The sequence below is a fragment of the Phaethon lepturus genome, unplaced genomic scaffold, assembly GCF_000687285.1.
Source record: "Phaethon lepturus isolate BGI_N335 unplaced genomic scaffold, ASM68728v1 scaffold22478, whole genome shotgun sequence".
NCBI classification, from domain to species: domain Eukaryota; kingdom Metazoa; phylum Chordata; class Aves; order Phaethontiformes; family Phaethontidae; genus Phaethon; species Phaethon lepturus.
Window position 1 is genome coordinate 1 of NW_010555814.1, and position 20,546 is coordinate 20,546.

The 20,546-nt window shown below is 38.6% G+C and overlaps 1 protein-coding gene across 1 annotated transcript in view; it reads right to left on the bottom strand.

Annotated features, from left to right (window-relative positions):
- Positions 1–5,429: 5,429 nt before the first annotated feature.
- The window catches only part of NFXL1 (nuclear transcription factor, X-box binding-like 1), a gene marked incomplete at its 5' end in the record, with an annotated part of 45,572 nt that continues 30,455 nt past the window's right edge, over positions 5,430–20,546 (bottom strand). The window contains 4 exons of the mRNA XM_010292291.1: positions 5,430–5,901; positions 11,168–11,221; positions 14,668–14,754; positions 16,627–16,731. Of these exons, the coding sequence (XP_010290593.1) occupies positions 5,728–5,901; positions 11,168–11,221; positions 14,668–14,754; positions 16,627–16,731 (420 nt within the window). The remainder of the gene's footprint in view (positions 5,902–11,167; positions 11,222–14,667; positions 14,755–16,626; positions 16,732–20,546) is intronic.

Genomic DNA, 20,546 nt, shown 5'->3' on the forward strand with positions numbered 1-20,546 from the left:
CCTCCAGCTCCTTCCCCGTAGTCAGGCTCCGGTCCCAGCCCCTCTGGGGACCAGGCAAACCTGCCGTACCCCGTCCCTCCCGTATCAGGAAGCTCTGTGTGGGAGGATCGCGGCGTCCGGGGACGCTGCACCTGTCCCGGCCGTGACCGACCCCAAGGACCCGAAGGCTGGAGGGGCGTGCTCGCCGCCGCAAACCTCTCGAAGCGAAGCCCTCCTGCCGAGAGGAGTGCCGCCTGAGGCTGCAAATGACAGCGCAAACGCCCCACCCCCACGAGACATCGGCTTTTAAGACTTGCTGTTTAATGCACTTACACCCCCTCTTCCCTGCATCCGCACCCAACGGTGTCGGGTGCCGCTGGAGCCCGGGTCTGTGTACGTAGGGCAGCTCGCAAGCGCTACCCAAGAATGAAGAAGTCAACAGGACAAAAAGCATGGCTGATAGGCAGAAGCAGCTCGGGACCCTTCCAGGGGCCACAGAGAGCTGGCACTGGCACCACGACCGGCTTCTGAGATGACATTTGTAAAAGAGAAAGGCTTCCAGCTTTTACAGTGCATGTTTTAGTGCTTCTAATAATGCTAGCCTTCCAACGGTGAGTCGGAAACACACAAAAAATGTGAACCACCTCAACACCAATACAGCGTCTATCCCTGGTAACTGCTCTCAGCTATCAGTGAGGATGATACCCTTCATATAGAATTTCTTTATATAAGTCTAAGACAACCTCAGAAGAAGTGTTTTATTCCAGCTTTTTCTCCAGATGATAGCTTTATTTCCATACCTTCAGATTTAGATCCTGTCCCTTTTTGTGTGAAAACTTTACGGGGCAGAGGCTGGGTGCTCTGTTCTTCCAGACACAGTACACGGGTAACGCCTGCTCGTGGTAACTCACTCCTGCATTTTTTATTTTTTTTTTACCCGACCAAGCAAAGTCCCCACTGGAGGAAAGCAGTGGTTTTGGCTTTGTTTTTAAAACAATTGCACAAATAACATGAAAAGCATGGAAAGAGACAGAAGCAAAATCTTCAAATTGCTTAATGTAAACGAACAAATGTTTCGTGCTGTAATGCTGATAGGGAGGAGTCAAATCGTAATTCATTACTTACTACAGCATTTCACAGAGATTAGTTAGCCCTGTCAAAAATTACAATAAGAACAACCAAAAACTGAAATCTAAGAAGTGCAATAGATGGCTCAGACATGCAGAGCCAGCTTGGCAGTGGATGGAGGATGTCTTCTCTTCAGCAGCAGTACTACTCTTCAGCAGTGTGAATTCCAAACCCAAACCAGTCTTGACTCCTAATCTCACACTCATCTCCTCAAGTAGGGCAGCCATTCAAATTGCAGTCACAGCTACAAGATTCAGCCACAGTGTTCAGCACACAAAGAAAGCCTAAGCTGACTTCTGGTTTTGTTGGCAATTTTATGGAAATTATTGCACAAGAAATAATTATTTAGATTAAATAATACTTGGATGAATTAAGCTAGAAAGTATGGCTTTGTCTGGCTACAGAGTAGCCATTCTCTGTATGGCTACAGAGAATTAAGCCTCAGAGTATGGCTTATTTCTAGACATCTGCCATTTAGTCTACCGTATAATATATAGGCTTTAATGTATCACAGAGCTCATATTGATACACTGTCCATACCAGAAACCTGCTTTCTGGTAGCATAGCATATAAATATTTTAATGCAGAGCCCAAATAATTCATTAACATGTAACCATTAGTTAAAGAAGCAAGCATGTCTCATTATCTTATAATTAATTTGACTTAATTTTTTTCTAATTTTTACCTTGCATTTCCCTTCCTAGTAAATACAGACCACTATGGTATCTTCATTTTATAATTCTTCAGAGCGACTGACTGATTTAATTGAATGGTAAGGGCAGGCATGAATAAACTTACATTCATGAAGCAAGAAAAGGGAGCGACTTAAAACACCCATAGATAACAACTAGCAATGGGATGAAATCAAAGCAGAAGAGGGATATCTGAGCTAAATGAAACTGAGGGCAGGGTCACCCACGGACTGTCCACGCAAGCATACTCCACATGCAGCAGAGAGCAGCTACCGCACACATCAAGCTTCCACTGCCTGGCACAGGAATGTCCTTCAGACTAAGCATCTCTGTGCTCTAACCCCGTAACACCCGGGCTCGGCACTCCCAGCAGAGCCGGCATACAGCAGATAGGCTTCAGAGCCACAACTACTGAGATGATAAACTCAGCGTTCAGCCACAATCACGCATAGAAGCTTTTATGACAAAAGTTTGTGCTATCTGCATAGTAGTATTTCCTTCTCTAGTAGTTAAGGTCAGGACAAATGTCTAATAAATCAGCTATATTTCCCCATATGAGGCCAAAAAAATAATCTACTAAGTCCATTCCCATTTGTTTCATCTTAATCTACTTCCCCAACCCATTCTCACAATTTTGTCAGAGCAGTAACCTGAAGGAACGTGATTACGTAATTCCAGCATCAATCCGAGCATCAAGAGCTATAGCTGCCAGATAAGGGAACAAAAACCATGCCTAAAACTTCTGCAGCAATACGTCAGTTGTCACTACCCAGCAGAAGTTTGCTGCTTTACTACACCAGTTCTTGAGAACAAACAATTTGTCAAGTTGGTTTTGATGCGTTTATTGCCTGACTTGGTTTTTACATTAAATTAACACACACAGTGGATGTTATTGTTACAGGGAGCAAACTTGTCCAGGGAGTTTCCGATCCAAAATATATTGACAACTTGTAAGCACCTTGGTTCAGCGGAACGATGAATGCCCACCATAATGCGTTCAGAGCCCAGAAAAGCCCCCACCAAGTTTTTTCATTTTACACATAGCTAAATATTCTGCATCCTCAAGCATCCTGCAGACTCAGGCTTGTCTCTCTAGAATTTCCCTTCAACAGCAGGTCAGATTCTATCATTTGCTTTAATGTATACTTATAGATATGTATTTTTTGGCAAACTGTTAACATCCAAAATATTTGCTCACTACATTATGAAATGGTACATTACATTTAAATTGCTGAACCACACGCCCCCCCCCCTCAGTTCAGTGTCTCCCTTCTAGAATTACCATTTTTCATGTGTACTGAATAACAGGTGATTTTCTCTGTACCTTTTACTTCATAGGTTGTCATGCCTGCAACATGCAGCTCCAACAACAAAAAAAGGCAAAAAATTAGCTGCAAAAATAATTTAAAAAACCAAATAGAAACCAGTGATTTATTAAACTGCAGATTGCTCAAACCCCCACACTTTTTTTATGCCAAGAGACAAATATCTGGTTCAGGAGGCAGACCAACAGAGTGCGAATCCAACCATCTGAGTCATAAGATATACAGAATTATTTTGAATAAAATTTCAAAAATAGGTATGTCTCACATATGCAAGGTTCAGGAGAGATACAAATCCTTAAGAAAGGGAATATGCCTACTCATACACGCATTTGTATGAATGGAATGAATTTTCAAAGATTGGTGTGCTTCCTTGCTGTAATAAAGGTGATCAATGAGAAGCAAGTCTCTCCCTCTCCAATATTTCACACAAATGCTGCAAAATTTGCAGAGAAGAACATTAAGAACTACATCAAACATATAACTCAAGTGCAGTTTGTTTTTGTAGCTCTGTAGAGAGAGTTTCTTCTCTTTGCTGTAGAGGCAAGGAGAAACTTTACATTGTACTTGTTTTAAAGAAGCAGCTAACAGTAAATAGAAAAATGCGTTATGGTCATGTAAGATAAAAGCTGTTTCCACAACATTCATGTTGACCTGCACATTTCAGCTATAAAGGTATCATTTTGTATTTTTGGACAATACATCATATTTTACTTCAGCTGAACAAAAAACCCTCTCTTTTTCTCTCAGTGACAGGAGAGTTATTGGCATACACAGTCACATAATAGCATCACCTCACCTGGTTAAAGAAACAATACTTACATATGGAATTATCTTCCAGGCATTAATAGTATAGAAAAGAGTTGAAGTAAAAATATGGAAAACAGTTTATTCCTTATACTAGAAAGTAAGATAATTCAACAGAGATACAGCTATGATTGCCTAGTGTAATTTCAATTAATTCTACAACTTTACATACTAATGGCCTGACACACCATGACAGAAGTAGTATGCATATCTAAAAATTAATTAAAAAACCCAAACCATAAAATATTATCAACTATCACCAATCCATGCTAACTATTGCAAAGCTTTCCTTACCTCTCTTCTCTTTGACCAAACTTAGGTGAAAAACTGAAAAGAGATTTTCTCCCCGTGTGGTCAAACTACACAATCTAAAAGCCTTTTGCAGCTTTTACATTTTACCTGCTGCTGAACCATAATTACAACTGGATATCAACTCAAATTAATACTGGGTCCCTTTATAAGTGGGCCAAAATCAACTGAAAAGAGCTTTCAAACAAACTACAGTCTTCTCTAATGCGCACAAATGGTCCCACTGCTTTTGCAGGATTTGTGATGAAATTACATGCCTGAATTACAAGGGCAGCCTAATGCCCTTTGGCTTTGTACCTCATCTTTCACAGGATCTTGTAAGCCCTTTTCAGTTACCCGCAATGCTCAAGTATCAGCATAAAATTTCTAGCAGAAGTTTAAAAATCTAGTTTTCTGATTTCACCCGCCCCCAAATTTAACTTGCAGTCCCTCAGCTGAGACAATGTAGCTCCTTTAATAATCTCGAAGCTGTGTAAAGCTTTCAGTTCTACCAACTGAATAGCTCCAAAAACAAGGTATTCTAAACTGTCAGTAAGAAAATATTAAAATGTTTAAAAGATTAACTAGATAGTTTATACATGATTAGCAACCCCATTCAGATGGCTTCAGAACGACTTATAATTGTATTGTAACACTATTTAATTATGGCTTTGCATACCTATGCAAATATTCCAATGTGACATTTATCTATGCAAATAGGCAAGTGATGCTTTAAGTTCAATTTCAAATTGCTTTTCTGCTGTTGGTGATGGGGGCAGCGATGACAGCACATCCCTGTACCCTAAAACTACTTCACATCCGTGTTCAGCGGATGCATCTGTCCACTAAATGAAGTTTGCCATTGGTTTGATTTTGAGGAAACAAGGGTGGGAACACCCAAAATACCAACCCCACAGTGTGTAAGTGGGCCCATTTTATTGTTTGTGATACAGCTGACTTGAAAGACAGTTCACATTTTCTTTCTCTGAACAAAGTTCTGACGTGAGGCCTCAGAATGTTCAAGCCTAAGTGATCTGAAGTTCCCCATTAGTTGTTACAATCAAAACTGACGTGACACACAGAAATTTTTGTGTGATACAACAAAGACTAGCACAAGAATACTAATCTCCAATAAAGCACTAAGTTGATTTTACAGGAAACAAATATTCAATAAAGTATTTTATACTAAGCTATTTTTAATACTATGAAATGGAGTCAAGGAAAAGCAACACAATATATTAATAGAAGAGATGTTAACAGACCTGTCAGATGAACTACATCAGCACTTCAATGTAGACTAAAATCTACTTTTACTTTCAGTGTCCGAATTCAGTTTTGTGCTGTGACTGTAATAACACAAAAGGTGACATTTCTTCCCTCCTCTGCAGTTTTCTTGGCAAACAGTATACATACATAATCTATGTATATTAAGTTCTGTTACACACAGACCAACATTCTAGGAATAACAGCTACCTAAAGCCTGACTGAGGTATATTAGATATTGAGTCGTTTCAGTCATTGTAGGCCATGAGCCACGCAACCATCACAACAGCAACTCCAAGCATTGGCAGCATAATGAGGTTCTTGTATTTTTGCCATGATGATCGTTCAACTTCTACTTCATCCTTTTTTCTCTTATTCTTTCTTCTCCCTTTTAATCTGTTTTCAAAAGCTTCCAGTTCAGCCTAGATGAAGAAAACCAGAAGCAGTTGACATTTGTGTCAGAATTAAAAATGAGGAAACGTGCAGATTTTAAATAACATTCCAAAAAAACATTTTATAAAAATAACTGTCAGCCAATGGAAATTATACATCTTACAGATGAGATGGTAGCACTATATCCCATGGTTACAAAGCTCTTTGCTTCCAAGTACTAAACCATTGTTTAGTTTCCTATAAAAAACACTGCCAAAAATGCAATCAACTGAAGTTTTACATCAGATTTTTAACTCGGGCTGAATATATTAAGCCAAAATAAGATTGGTATTTCCATGAAATATGTTAAAAAGACATTATTTTCCCTATTAAAGAAATGCACTTGTACGTATTTAAGCTATTACAATAACGTGTATAAAAGCATAGGCTGAAATCTTCAAAGACCCACCCCTCATAATGTAGAATCACAGAATCATTAAGGTTGGAAAAGACCTCTAAGGTCATCAAGTCCAACCGTCAACCCAACACCACCATGCCCACTAAACCATGTCCCAAAGTGCCACGTCCACAAGTTATGTTAACACCTCCAGTGATGGTGACTTCACCACTTCCCTGGGCAGCCCGTTCCAATGCTTGACCACTCTCTCAGTAAAGAAATTTTTCCTAATATCTAGTCTAAACCTCCCCTGGCACAATTTGAATATGCCAGCTGGATGCACCCTCTGCTAAAAATAAATTAATAAAAACATAAATTAAAAAAATCTACCATCTTCCACCCAATTCTTTATATTTTGCATGCTCAGCTAAATTTTAGATTAATAGCTATAATCTTAGACATGCACAAAAAGATTCCATTTGTTAAGTGTTATAACTTAACACTTAGTCACTCATATAGGACTGTAGTAGCATCCTTCAAATGAAAGCACATCTTCTTGTGCCTGAAAATGAAGCAAAGCAACTGGAAAAATGAGAAGAATGCCAAGCTTCGACCTAGAACAGCAGTTTCAGGGTGATGCCTGGAATGAACAGCAGGATCCTCTGATCCCTATTCCTCATCCTCTTTTAAACGGGTATCAAGAGAATACAGACAAAACTCATTTTAGGGTACAAAACTGAAATAAAACTGGGATTAGGCAGCCTGGAACAAAGAGCGCAAGACTGGGATGAGACTCCAATGAGGAGCCATCTAATTGCTAGGAAAATCAGGAAAGTTGCTCTAAAGGAGAGCTGAGACAGACTAAAAACAGAAAAGGTCCGATGATTATCTGGATTTTTGGGTAGAGCTGTCAGCTAGAGAAAGCATGGGACAAGGAGCTAGGGAGCAGAGAGACTAGATGAACTGAAAGAGAGAAGAGAGACAGAAGCAGCAGAGTGCAGCTAGCTGGGACTGGCTGGGCAAAAAGGCACAAGATTGAGCTGAAGCAGAGGAAACATGGAGAGTGAACAGAGACAAAGCCTGGCCATGAGAGGAAATCAATCTACATTACTACAGCAGCGCTGCCAGGAAGAGAGGGACTAAGACAATAAGGTAGGTACATTAAAGAAACAAGAATAAGACAGTTTTGGGAAATGGGCAGAGAAGTAGCCCAGTAAATACAATTTTCCTCTGGAACTCAAGATTGCCTGATGTGTCTGGTTTTCCTCTACTGACAGCAAATACTTGTGAGTTTCACAAAGCAGATCTTACTTCCCTCCTTGTGCCAGACAGCACTGTCCGCAGGGGAAAGGGACCCGTCTTGATGCCTATTCCTTTGTATCTAATAAAGGCACAAATTGTTGGCACTTCTCCGACCATATGGGAGAAAAGTTCAGACAAATTTCCACAGCCTGCTATGTGAAACAAGGTTACTTTCAACTAGCTCATCCTCCTTTAGAAAAGCAAAGTATTCTAATGAAACAGGTTTGACAAAATCCAAAATCTGGAGGCAAATGGAGAGTTCTTCAGGTTTTAGAGATAATGTGGCAGTATTTAATTTTAAACAGACGCTAAATAGAATTTGGGGCTTCTATAGTTATTATATACCTGTGATCTGTAAGTTTTAAAAGCAAGAGTGCTTCATGAATGGCAGTAATCTGAATTAAAATATAGGGCTTGAACAATTACATAACAGGTACTGAATTGCTTTCCTAGTGATCTTTATAAAAACCCAGCTAAAAATAAATACATTATAAAAAGCAAAACACAATGAAAAAAGGTTCGTGGGTGCAGAATACGAGAAAGAAGCTATCACTATCCTTGAAAAGCTACCTACAGATTTTATATAACTGTCATCGTTCCCAAAGAGTCACCTCAATGATGTCTGAACAATAAAATAATGGTTGTGCCCAGTCTTCAAACTACCTGACATTTTCAAGCTAAGCAAGCTCAAGCTTTTTATTTAGAGTAAGAACCTAACTTCTTTGTGTATGGACATATTAAAAGTAAAATTAAATGCATTTATTTAAACTGTATACTGAAAACAATTGATTTCAGATACTGTCTAGTTTAGTGTTGCTCAGGAACTGCATTTTGCTCCTTCATGTTATTCTCTATATTCTTCCTGCACTGGAAGGAGTAGCAGCCCCATGGGAAAACGTAGCTACATGAATGTAAATAACAGTAACTATAGAGACACAAAGCATATATCCTCAAATTGCAGGTCTTGTATTTTACAGGGTGGGGGTGCTTGACTTTTGTAACTTCTAGGGAGCTGTTAAAACATTTTTCTTTCTAGGAAAAAAAGGAACAAACTCCTTCACACAACTCATTAAATTAGAATTAAGGTTTGAGACCTCGAGTTTCAGTATTGAAACTCTGGACTGTTACCAGTTAGCTCAAAAATTTAACCAAATCTTTCACACTAGAGTGGGACAGAGAGCGAGTTTCATCTGAATTGTTAAATAATCACTGATCTTTTTTCCCACCTCTAGCAATTGTGAAAACCCTGGCCTCACACAGTGCCTCTGAATGAGAAGCAGAGGGAATGTTTGGCTGCTAGGGCCGTGACGAGAAGCCTAACCAAGCCATCTCTCTTCTACTAAGAAACAAGCGATTCCATCTGTAAATGATATTAGCAGAAGCTGCTACCAAATATAGCAAATACCAAAATACAAATGTGCAGGCTTACCAGAGCACTAACTAGTTTGTATATAGAGGATTTAATGAAGTATTATTCAAAACAGGTCTCAAGAAGCTGTGGCTAACAGATGGACTGTCTATATAAAAATGGGCTAAAGAGATCAGGAAGGTGGTACAACATGCAAACTTTTGTCAGAAGAGAGTATACTCAACAAATATATACTCTTAATGTGACCCAACACCCTATGATAGTGATGTCCTCCAATTTGCATCACCAGATGGCAGATTATGAGGTCAAATTGGAAGGGAATCAATTTTAGACAAAAGGCTGCAGTAGTTGAGGTTAGTACTTGCGTGCAATTCTACAGCCTATTTATTAGTTACTGTTGTTCTACTTTTTCTTTTAATTAGTGTTGTCCTGTTTTTTTTCTGTTGTCCTGTTTGCTATTGTGCTATAACTGGCCACTCTTAATTAACCTTTTAATAGGCTTGATTATGTATCGGTGAAGTCTTCCATGCCAGAAGCTGCATCCATCACACAACACGTCCACAGAAGCAGTTGCCATATACTGCACAAGGGTACTGCTGGACTGTAACTGTGAGACTTCAGTGAATGTACAAGTAGAAAGCAACAGTGGTGCGACTGCAGAGAGAAACTATCACTGCTGAAGAATCAAGACAAAAATGACGTTGCACACTATGCTGGTGGAGTGGACCTGCTACAGTTTCAGAGGAGCCTCATTACTGAGACTTCACTAGAGGGACTATAAGTTACATGATTTTGAGGCAGAAATCATTAGTAACTGGGATGTCTGTTGGAATGCATGAAAACACAGTCGGTGCAATACAAACACCAGCAACTCTGAATTTCTAGCTCTAGAATTTTACACATGTAAAGAACATGCTTACATGTCCTTTAGCATGCTTCAGTACTTAGCTAGCATAACCATGAGTTATAGACTACCTCTGCCTAACAAAATGTTTCAGACATCTGTATGCAAGCTACACCTTCCTGGCCTATGTCCCAGAACTAACATTTCCAAGGCCAGCTTAGAGAACCAGAAGAACGACATGAACTGTCTATGAGTTGTATGATCACACGTTCCCTTAATATTGTGGACAGTTGAGTCATTAACATAACAACAAACATTACAAGATGATCACAAGACAACACCTGGTCCCTTGGACAACAGGTACATAACTGCATGCTTTTCCTGCACGATGCATAGACACGCTCCCCTTTGAAAAACAAAAGCAGGCCTTGCTAGAGCATTCGTTGGTAGACATAATGCTTTAATAAAGTCTCTAGGCAATTAATCAAAGTATGCATAACAAGCAGTCGTGACGCACAGAGAAGCTGTCTATCCTAATGAGACTGGGAAAATGGTACAAGAGGATGGGGGCTTTTAAGCAGGGAGTGCGCCAGTGGGCTGCGATAAAAACGGAGTGTGACATCCAGGTGAAAACAGGAGTATAACCTAATACATAACTGTTGTGATAATTGAGTAAAAGGTGAGTCAGAAAGCACACACTGAACTTAGAATATGGTTTGGTGTCAAATGCTCAGGCACAGGCATACATGCGTGAACCAGTTGGAAGGAGCGCATTAAGGCTGTAGCCTCTAGATGACAAACCTGACCTAGCCATCACCGCCAACTGAGCTTACGGGTATTGCCTGAAATATGATTAGTGTTAGTGTCTCCAGGCAGCTGGCACAGAAGCTTCTTGGATTACAATGCCGACAACATACGCTCACCAACAAAAGCAATTACAGTAAATACATGTTCATTCCACCCCCTGAGACCTTGGAGGACAGAGATACATTTAGGCTTCCTCATTCTTTCATGATGGAAGGGCAGAGGGAAGTTTTACCCAATATTTAAATCATTATGGAGACTATTCAGCCATTCTGCGGCATTTATGCATTATAAAGTGTTCAATTAAATCAAGAGTACTTAGTAATTTAAAAATAAACTACACTATACACGTGGTAATGCAAGATTAAACTGATTAATTATCATTTTGCATAAAATTATGAAAATTGTTTGGGCAAACGTGGGCTCTTAACCACTGTAGATCATTCACAGCACACGTCTTAGAGTAAGAGAACAGCTGACAAGAATGACTGTCCGTATCACATTACAAACTATACATCTTTAGTTGCATGTAAGTTAAATGATTTCCTAACAAGAACACGGTGGGGGCGGAAGTGGGTGAGGAAGAAGAAAGGTTGATACCTGTTGTCTTCGTTTTTCTTCTTCAATAGCAGCTTTGGCTTCTGCCTCTTTTATCTGTCCAGATATACAAAAGTGATAAGCAACTGTTGTAAAGAGCAGCTAAACCTATTTTCTTACAGTCATAGTTACTCCTATAGAATGGTTCTCAGCAAAAGTGAGCACAAAGTGAGCTCTTAACTTACTCAGATTAAAAAAATATTCTCAGGCAAAGCTGCATCATCTCACATCTGGAAAACATGGAATATATAATGGATGCTACAAGGTTATAAATTGAACTCCTGACTTCACCTTGATAAGCTCAACTGACAAATATAAAAATCTAAAAAGAATAGTTTGTTCACTTACAACCAGGAGTATTCCTAAAGACAGTTACTGTAAGTTTTCAGCAACTTTATCCTCAATTCAGTACCCTTTACACACACAGATAATTCCAATATATGTATATAATTTACACACACATATTTCATTCCAAATACTTTAAATATTCCCTGACTACTAGAGCAAAAGGAAACCTCTATATTTGTACTGAATACGACATATATTGGATAATGCATAACCAAACTGCTTTAAAGCTCTTTGTGTAATGCAAACCAAATGTAGCTACAAATGCTCCACCATCAGAAAGTCATATGAAAAGAAGTCATGGGAGTTACATTTGATAATCCTATAGAAGTGTTTCGTAGAGTTCTAGAAAGCAAATTGAATGCTAGAAATTAAGAAAAGAACGGTACAGAAAAAATGTCAATATGTAAACACATGATGTACTTGAACCTTAGCTCCTGCATTCAGTTTTGGTCCTGCAATAACAAAAGAATGTAAAGCCTGAACTTGTACAACAGACAACAGGATGGAGTGGCTTCCATCTAAAGAGATGCATAACTGGGATTCATCAGGTGACTAACAGGGCACAAAATCCTGAAGAGTGTGAAGATGCCAAATATTTTTCATAATACAAAAGCAAAGGCTTGCAAATGAAATTACCAGGAGGCTGGTTCATAACAGAGGGAAGTATTCTACTCCCACATAGTATTTGGCTAAGTCTAAAATTCAGTGCTACAGGATGTTTATAGATGCCAAGAGTTTACATTGACTGAAAAACAATTAGGCACACTAACAGGAGATAAATCCAACAAAGGCCATTAAATAGAAAGACATCAGCTCAATCTCTAAAATTCCCTTAGTCAGGGATCACTACAGTAATAGTAGTAACAGAAAGAGTATACTGGGGAAGTACGTGTGTCTGCATTCTTGTATACATTTCTTGGACCTTTAGCATTGCGTCCACTGAATCACTACCTTAGAAAAGTTAGATGTAAAAATCTGTTTAACAACTTGACATGAAAAACAGTCTTGTCCCTAATAACTGGATGATTTGCATACTAACTGTGACAATAATTTACTAAATATGGTTTGTGCAGGTGGAATTTGTTCTAAACAACTGGCCATTCAAGAGCTCTTCACGACTAAGGAGAAAGCACACCAGCCCATGCTTTAGCACACTGTAGCTCCAAGAGTGGACTGAGGCCAAGGTCAACAGAACAGTCCTATCTGCAGGTTTTCAGACAATATTTTAAATTGCTAAACCATATATCAAATAAAACCATTATTGAGAATTTCATTAATCTAGACACAATAGCAGAGTCTCTCTTTAGAAAAATATATAAAACTCTTTCAGCCATGCACGTCTGAAATTGCAGTCTGGCGTGGAAAAAAGTGCACAACTAGCCTCCTGGTATTTCACTGCCATCTAACGGCAGAACTTCATCTCCGAAAGAAAAAGTGACCCCAAAATGTGGAAAAAAGCGACAGAAGAGCTTCTTTTTACAGTGGTGTAGTCATGTTTGTATAAGATACATAGGTATAATATACATAGGTATGTGTGTAAATATATATATATATATATAAGCTTAACCATTATAGTCACAGTATGGAAAAACATTCCTAGAAATTATTTCTTTAATAAAATGTACAGTAAAAGATGCATTCAGTTCCTCAGAAGTGCATACTCACTAGGTGCTATACATTAAGAGTTTTATGAAGAGTTAACACACTTTTTTTTGGAAACTGATGGTTGTTTTGCCACTATGCAAACTAAATTATCTCTGTAAATGTCTGCAGTTTTTAACAGACTTTTTCCAGTCTTGACACATTAAACAGTAATTGACATAATAAACCACTTTTGTCAAGTGCATATAATAGGAGATCATTCTAGTATGTCATTTACAAGTCAACACAACACAGCCTGCAAGAAAGTGCCCAGTAAGGATTTAAATAGAACTTCATAACTTCATATAAAAAAAACCCCAAAACAAGTAAGTCCATGGTCTTCTGTGAGGAAAGTACACAAAGCTAGGTTATGCCACACAGTACGTCTGTGGCATTGCTGATAGTAGAAGATAGTCCTTTACTCATTGCATTAGACCATTCCTCCCCGTGGGTTACAATGTCAAGGGCAAGAAACAGGAACTAGTATCTGCCAAGGTAAAACAGCAGCTGACACTGCACTGCACCGCACTGAGACATGCTTTGTATCCCAGCTCATGGCAGTCTCTTGTGAATTCACCTTGCTTTAGCGCACTCCGTGTCCTATGAACTTATCTTGACACTCTTACTGGAACTGTTTGCTACGGTTGGGATTTTCTAAAGGCATATACCAAAAGTCTTAGCATTTGACCTGTTTGTAAACTTGCAGGATTTGGTCTATGTAGTACTTGTTAGAACTTGACAATCAATCTTGAAAATCTGAGTAGAAACTGACAAAAATCAGCTTTACCCACTGAGTTTTTGTGTGGTACATTTATTACATTTAACACTTATCTGATAAAAACCAAGCAAGTTATGCACCAATTCCTTTTGTGTATGTTTTTATAAAAGGCTTATAAGAGCAAAGTTGATATTCTGTCTCTCCAGGTAACAGCATGCAGCAATTTCTTTACTTCATAAAACAGATGAACTAGGGAGAAGTTCATGTTTACAGTAGGCTAAAAAGTATACTGTAATTGTTGAAAACTCTCCATTCTTCTGGTACAGGGTAATTAATCCAGTGTGACAAGATTACACTCTTCATGCTGGACAAGTTGAACATTCAACAGCTGCAAAACTTTCAGAGGAAAGTGCAGATCTAGCAATGCCCTGTGAAGTGGCCTGGCTCTAATCCTGCAGCACTAATCATCAGCAATGACAATTTTATCGTCACTGATCATCACTTGTTCTCAGCAGAAGAGGCAAGAACTAGTTCTAAAAAATTGGTGGAGGGGAAGAAAACTAACACAATATTGTTTTAACATAGTATTTCAGTGAGTTAATTAACACTGTCTACAAACACTGTAATTCTCTCCACTAAGCCAAACGCAAGTCTGAAAAAGCAGCTGCTATTAAACAGCACATCTACTTAGGTTGTATTCTTTGCTGGTATTGCCTTGAAAAATAATTCTGTGTTCATTTTTTCCTACTTTTCTTGAAACACTGAGAAGAAGTTACAGCTACAACAGATACATTACCTCAGATGCTTTCCGCTTCATTTCCTTGCATAATGCATCACACTCCAGTGAAACTTGGCCTTCTTGTATCTTGCTGCACTGTATTTCCTGTTAAGTATAATTTGAGTCTTTTGTAATAATGTCCTTATATAAAATTTTAGTTATAATGTCCATTTCTTTATGAAAATAAAAACATCGTGTTATAAAACATTCTTATTTAGTAAACATTGGTTATTCTTATTTAGTAAACATTGGTTACACAGAAAATAAAGCTAATGATTAAACATTATTTGAACCTGTAATTCTGTATTAAACTGTCCTTTCCTCTTCTCCTTCTTTCTCCTAAACTAAGCTGAAAGCAAGAATAAATCAAACAGTCCAGTTTAATTTCTCCTTTCTTCTCTTTTCTCACTTGTTTGCCTAAGACAAAGTAAGATAACCTTCTGAACTCTGGCAGAAAGAGCTAGCATTCACTCTCTCAGTAATTCCGTACACATTCTCTTAACTGGCTGAGACTACAGGGCAAGGTCTGGTCATGGGGAAAAAAAAAATTCTCTCTCACACTTCCTCCCCTCCACCTAATATTGAAAAAAAAAAATGTGGTTATCTGTAAGCAGAGACTGTTCAATTTGAAGCACTTGTTCTGTACACGTCATCCTTTCTTGGACTGAACACCCCACCTGCAAGACTTCTGGTTACACAAGACATTTCTTGAAGAAGCTGAGAACCCCGGGAAGCTGCCGCCTGTTTGGAAGGCTCAGAAGTTAACTGGGTCCAGAAAAATAATTTAAGCACCTTTTAATTAAGGCAGATAATGATTTTTTTTTCATTAAGTCATTATTTGCCAAGACTTCACATCAATTTCTGTTCTTCCCTTCATAATATAGCTATAATAAACCTTTTACATTCCTTTGTCCTTTATCTTTGTTAGGAGCTAAGGATGCTGATGCCTGTATTTGCTTTTAGGTTTGCGGAGAACCATAACTGATTACATTAGTTAGGGATTCACACCATCAGTGCCTGTTCCAACTTACTGTGCTGGTTTTGGCTGGGATGGAGTTAGTTTTCTACATAGTAGCTAGTATGGGGCTGTTTTGGATTTGTGCTGAAAACAGTGTTGATAACACAGGGATGTTTTAGTTACTGCTGAGCAGTGCTTACACAGAGTCACGGTCTTTTCTTCTTCTCACCCCAACCCGCCAGGGAAGAGGCTGGGGTTGCACAAGAGGCTGGGAGGGGACACAGCTGGGACAGCTGACCCCAACTGACCAAAGGGATATTCCATGCCATATGATATCATGCTCAGCATATAAAGCTGCGGGAAGAAGAAAGAAGGGGGGGACACACATTCGGAGTGATGGCATTTGTCTTCCCAAGTAACTGTTACGCATGATGGAGCTCTGCCTTTCCAGAGATGGCTGAACACCTGACTGCCTATGGGAAGCGGTGAATGGATTCCTTGTTTTGCTTTGCTTGCATGCACGGCTTTTGCTTTACCTATTAAACTGTCCTTATCTCAACCCACGAGTTTTCTCACTTTTACTCTTCTGATACTCTCTCCCATCCCACCAAGGGGAGTGAGCGAGCGGCTGGGTGGGGCTTAGTTGTCGTCTGGGGCTAAACGACGACACTTATGTAATTATAAAGTTTCCAAATACTGTCAGAAGAATCTATTTTTTCTTCTCAAATCACTGCAGGTCATCTGACTATTCTCCCAGTGGAGCTACAAAAATTCAAGTGTGCTTGAAGATAAACCTACTGTAAGTCAGGCAGCTAACATATTTTAAAACTAACAGGACTTTATCTTCTCCAGTGAATTTTTTGATATTGCAGCCCACATTTTCAGCTGATGTGAATTGTTATAGCTCAAGTAGAGTAACTGGACCTATTCTAATCTGCACCAGACACAATCCATCCATACAAGCCTAGGAACATGCAAAAAAAATACATTGTTCTCAACATTGTAACTTAGAAATTTACCTTTTTCAGTCTCTTACAGAGACATCGGAGTTTAACCTTCTGGCTGCAGTTCAGAGGACAGCTACCTGAATGGCAAATCTCTTTACACCGGTGACCACAGGGCAACTATAAAGAGCAAAACACACAACTTGGAAAGTGCTGTAAGACATACAATTTTAAGATACATGTTTTCACATTAATTAAAAATTGAAAATGTATACATACTACATCACTTCATCCGCATGAATGAGAATACTATATAAGATAATTACAAAACCCAGGTGTATTCTTGTTGATGAGTAAATTTGGATTCTCAGAAGTCCATTGGAGCTAGTATCATGAAACACATACCTGAAGAGAATGCAAAACTTCCTGAACAAAAATTATGGAACAGACATACATATTTTCATGTCCATGCCAGGCACAAACTATTATTACAGTGATGGATGCTTTGTAGTTTAGGCTTGTTTTTTTCAGTCACCGTTTCAGCACATTTCACACAGGACTAGAAGGAACCTCTAAGTCATCATATTTAGTTCTAAAGTCCAGTCCACCCAAAGGCAGGCACCTCCTATGATCCCTCTAGGACTGTAAGATGTCTTACCATGAAAACAGTCCCCCATTCTGCCCCCTTTCTGCTGTTTCACTAAGGAGGCTGTTCCAGGAGCTCACTACAAGATGTAAGTTTTTTTTGAGTTTCCTACATTTGTTCTAGCCAGTCTAAATCTCTCAGTTCTTATCCTCAAATTGAAATATTTCTCTACTGTCCTTTCATAAAAGGCTCTTTATTCCCATAGTATTCCCTTCATTGAATTTCAACCAGCTTAAATCAATGTTTCCTGAATACAGTAGCCAGAACTGCATGTAATATTCCAAATGACATCTCAGCAGGAATGCACCTTATTCTTAATAGAATATCTTCCCCAATACATCTTCATCTCTCATTTGCATTTCTTTCCAGCTAACCATAAGAATTTTTGCTGTTTCCTGAGAGCTTATTACTACCCTTGACATGTATGGTCTTACTGTTTTTTCTGTATCTAATAACATGCCCCAAACACATGTGTTCTGCAGATGCATCTCCCAGTTTGGATGTACTGACAACACTCCACAAATTTTCATCAGAAAATTCCAATGTGTTTTGGTGCCAAGGTCATTACTGAAAATGATGCAAGGTCAGGTGTGAACCTAGTCCTTGGGAAAATTCCCTCATTTGTTAACATCTCTTGCTCCAACTTTTTTTCTAGTTTTGTTGTTGTTGCTTTGCTTTTTTGGGGGAGTGGTGTTTTTTTTTTTTAAATAATAAAATACAAGTAGTTGTTTCCTTTAGGCTACCTTCAGCCTTGTGTTAACCCTCTTCTGTATCTGAGCTAGGTGCTCACTATGTGACATTGGCTCAATTGTTCTGCTGAAGCCTTATGTAGCAGATCTAATCTATTTGCTTTATCTGGAAGCAAAAAAAAAAGTTGGTCATCTTCTCAAAGAAGGAATTTAGGTTTGTTCAGGCACAACTGATCATCAGCAAATCTATCTTGCATTTTGCCTCATTTTGAAAAGATGAGGGAGGAGAGTTGTCTTTAAGCTTTGTACACCACTGAGGTCAGACTACCAGCCAGGACCACAGAGTCTAACAGCTGAGTCTGCTCACTAGTGACCACAATCTTTGCAAAACCAATTCGCTACTGCATGACCTCTGTGCAGTAAGAGGGCTCTTCTGGCTCCCTGCCCAAGAGCATCATACACAATAACACGGTCTAGTCTCACCTGCAAGTCATCCCATGCTGGCCAGAACAATTCATGGCTAGAACTATTTCTTCCAGCTTACTCTTCCACACTAACCAGGCACATTTCCATTAATACTGTCAAAGCCCAAACAAACAGTCTTGTAACTGACATGTCAGAGCTGCAAATTCAAAACAGTAGCCCTCACCTTAACCTCCAGGTGCTACTGCAATAAAATTCTTATATTACATGCCATTAAAGCAAAATTTGCATGCACAGAAATATGTTTAATCCAATACTGAAACCCAAATTTACACATTTTGTTTCTCTGCATAGAGCTACACAGTTCACACCCACAGGGATGCAGGAGAAGAATGAAGCTGGCAGCGTAACTTTCTTTTTACTCCCTCCAATGCAAAACCAACATTAAAAAAAAAAAAAAATCAAGAAGAGCCGTAAAATGAGTAGCAAAACAACATTTACCCATGATCTTAGAAAACAAAAGCAATCCTACCACTGCTTCTGCTGGATAAATAATATAGTGGAAAAGGATTTTTTTTTTTTGCTTGTTTTTAAGCATCCATGCTGAGCTGCTTGGCACTAAAATAGAAAGCATATGCCCCTTTAGATCTTTTTCACCATATAAGATCTCTTGTCAATAGCTCGTGGACTAAAGGCCAAAATGAACAGTCTTTATGTTTGACATGGCAAGGCCTTTAAAAGAAAAGGATTTCATCCACAGCTCTGAAAATGAAACAAACAAAAAAAAAATCCTACAAGTATTTTCTCCATAGGCAATGCATTTAAATCTTAAGATTATGCCTGATCATGAGAAAACCCATCAACATTTATGGAGGCTTAACTGACCTCCACCAGAAAGTAACAAATGCAACTTGTTAATACACATCTGATGATGAAGAAAATAACCTGTTAATAAAGGAAACAGCATTTTTGAGCAGCAATCCCAAAAGCTAAATACAAAAGATAAGTTTATCACTTCCAAACAAAGGGGGTAGACTCTTCAGTTTAAAGGGTGGCCCTGCTTCCATAGATCTCATGAAAACCTCCACTGCTTAAGCTGGACATTGAGGAAAATCCTCTCGTTATGGACCAAAGCTGTGCATTTCCCTTTTAAAATTAAAATTTTGCAATGCACATTGTCCTGGTTTCAGCCAGGATAGAGCTGGTTTTCTTCACAGAAGCTAGTGTGAGACTATGTTTTGGATTTGGGATGAGAAACTGTTGATAACGTGCTGATGTTTTGGGTTGTTGCTAAGTAGTCAAGGACAGTCCAGCTTCCTGTGCACCCCCAGCCTTCTCGCTATCAGGCCAGCACAAGGAGGTGTGTTTACAGAATTTAATTAAGCATTCTGGAAATAGAAATTATTTCATTTATTAAAAAAGATACACATGCTCTTAAAATTTATGACATTGTCTCTACTGCACTATAATGTTTTAAAGATTTATCAGAATGGGGTCCCATGTTTCACATCAAGACAGTAGCAGAGTGCACTGTAAAAGTACAAAGTATGGTTATTTTGTCAAAAAATACTCATAACACAAAATAAAGTGTTAAAAACAGATCCACAAATACTAATATGAATACATAAATGAAGAAAACTGATAGACTGTTAAAACTCCTATGTAAGAATTGTCCCAAAAAATCTGCAAACATGATCATAAGAATTTAATCACCTCTGATTAAAAAAAAAGTTAAATTTCCTTCAACAGGATATTTTGTTGTTGCTACTAAACAAGAGAAAGAACTTTTTAATTAAAGCTTCTTATCTCACAGCTATGGCAATATCAAAGACTTTGCTTCTCCCTAAAGCAGCAAGGAAATGTAAGCTGTACTGTATAATACTACAAGTAATTTTTTTTTTAATACTTTTATACTGCCATAGCCAAACCAAAAGCATGAAATCTTTCAAGACTTTCAAGTTCCTGTTGTATTTTTGCAAGGCATCAGACAATATAATTGATTTTCATAATCCCCAAATGTACCATGCTACCTGTAATTCAAATATGGCAGTATAGTGTCTGCCACAATTTCCATTAACCAAAAAAAAAATATATATCTCAAAACTGAGACTTCAGTAAAATAATGTATTCTACTGAACCTCAGTTGCACTATGCTAAGCTTGGTAGAGTTACCGTGCACACTGATTTTTAGCAAACAGCACTGAGCTCTGCTAGTGACCTAAGGTCAGCTTCTGACA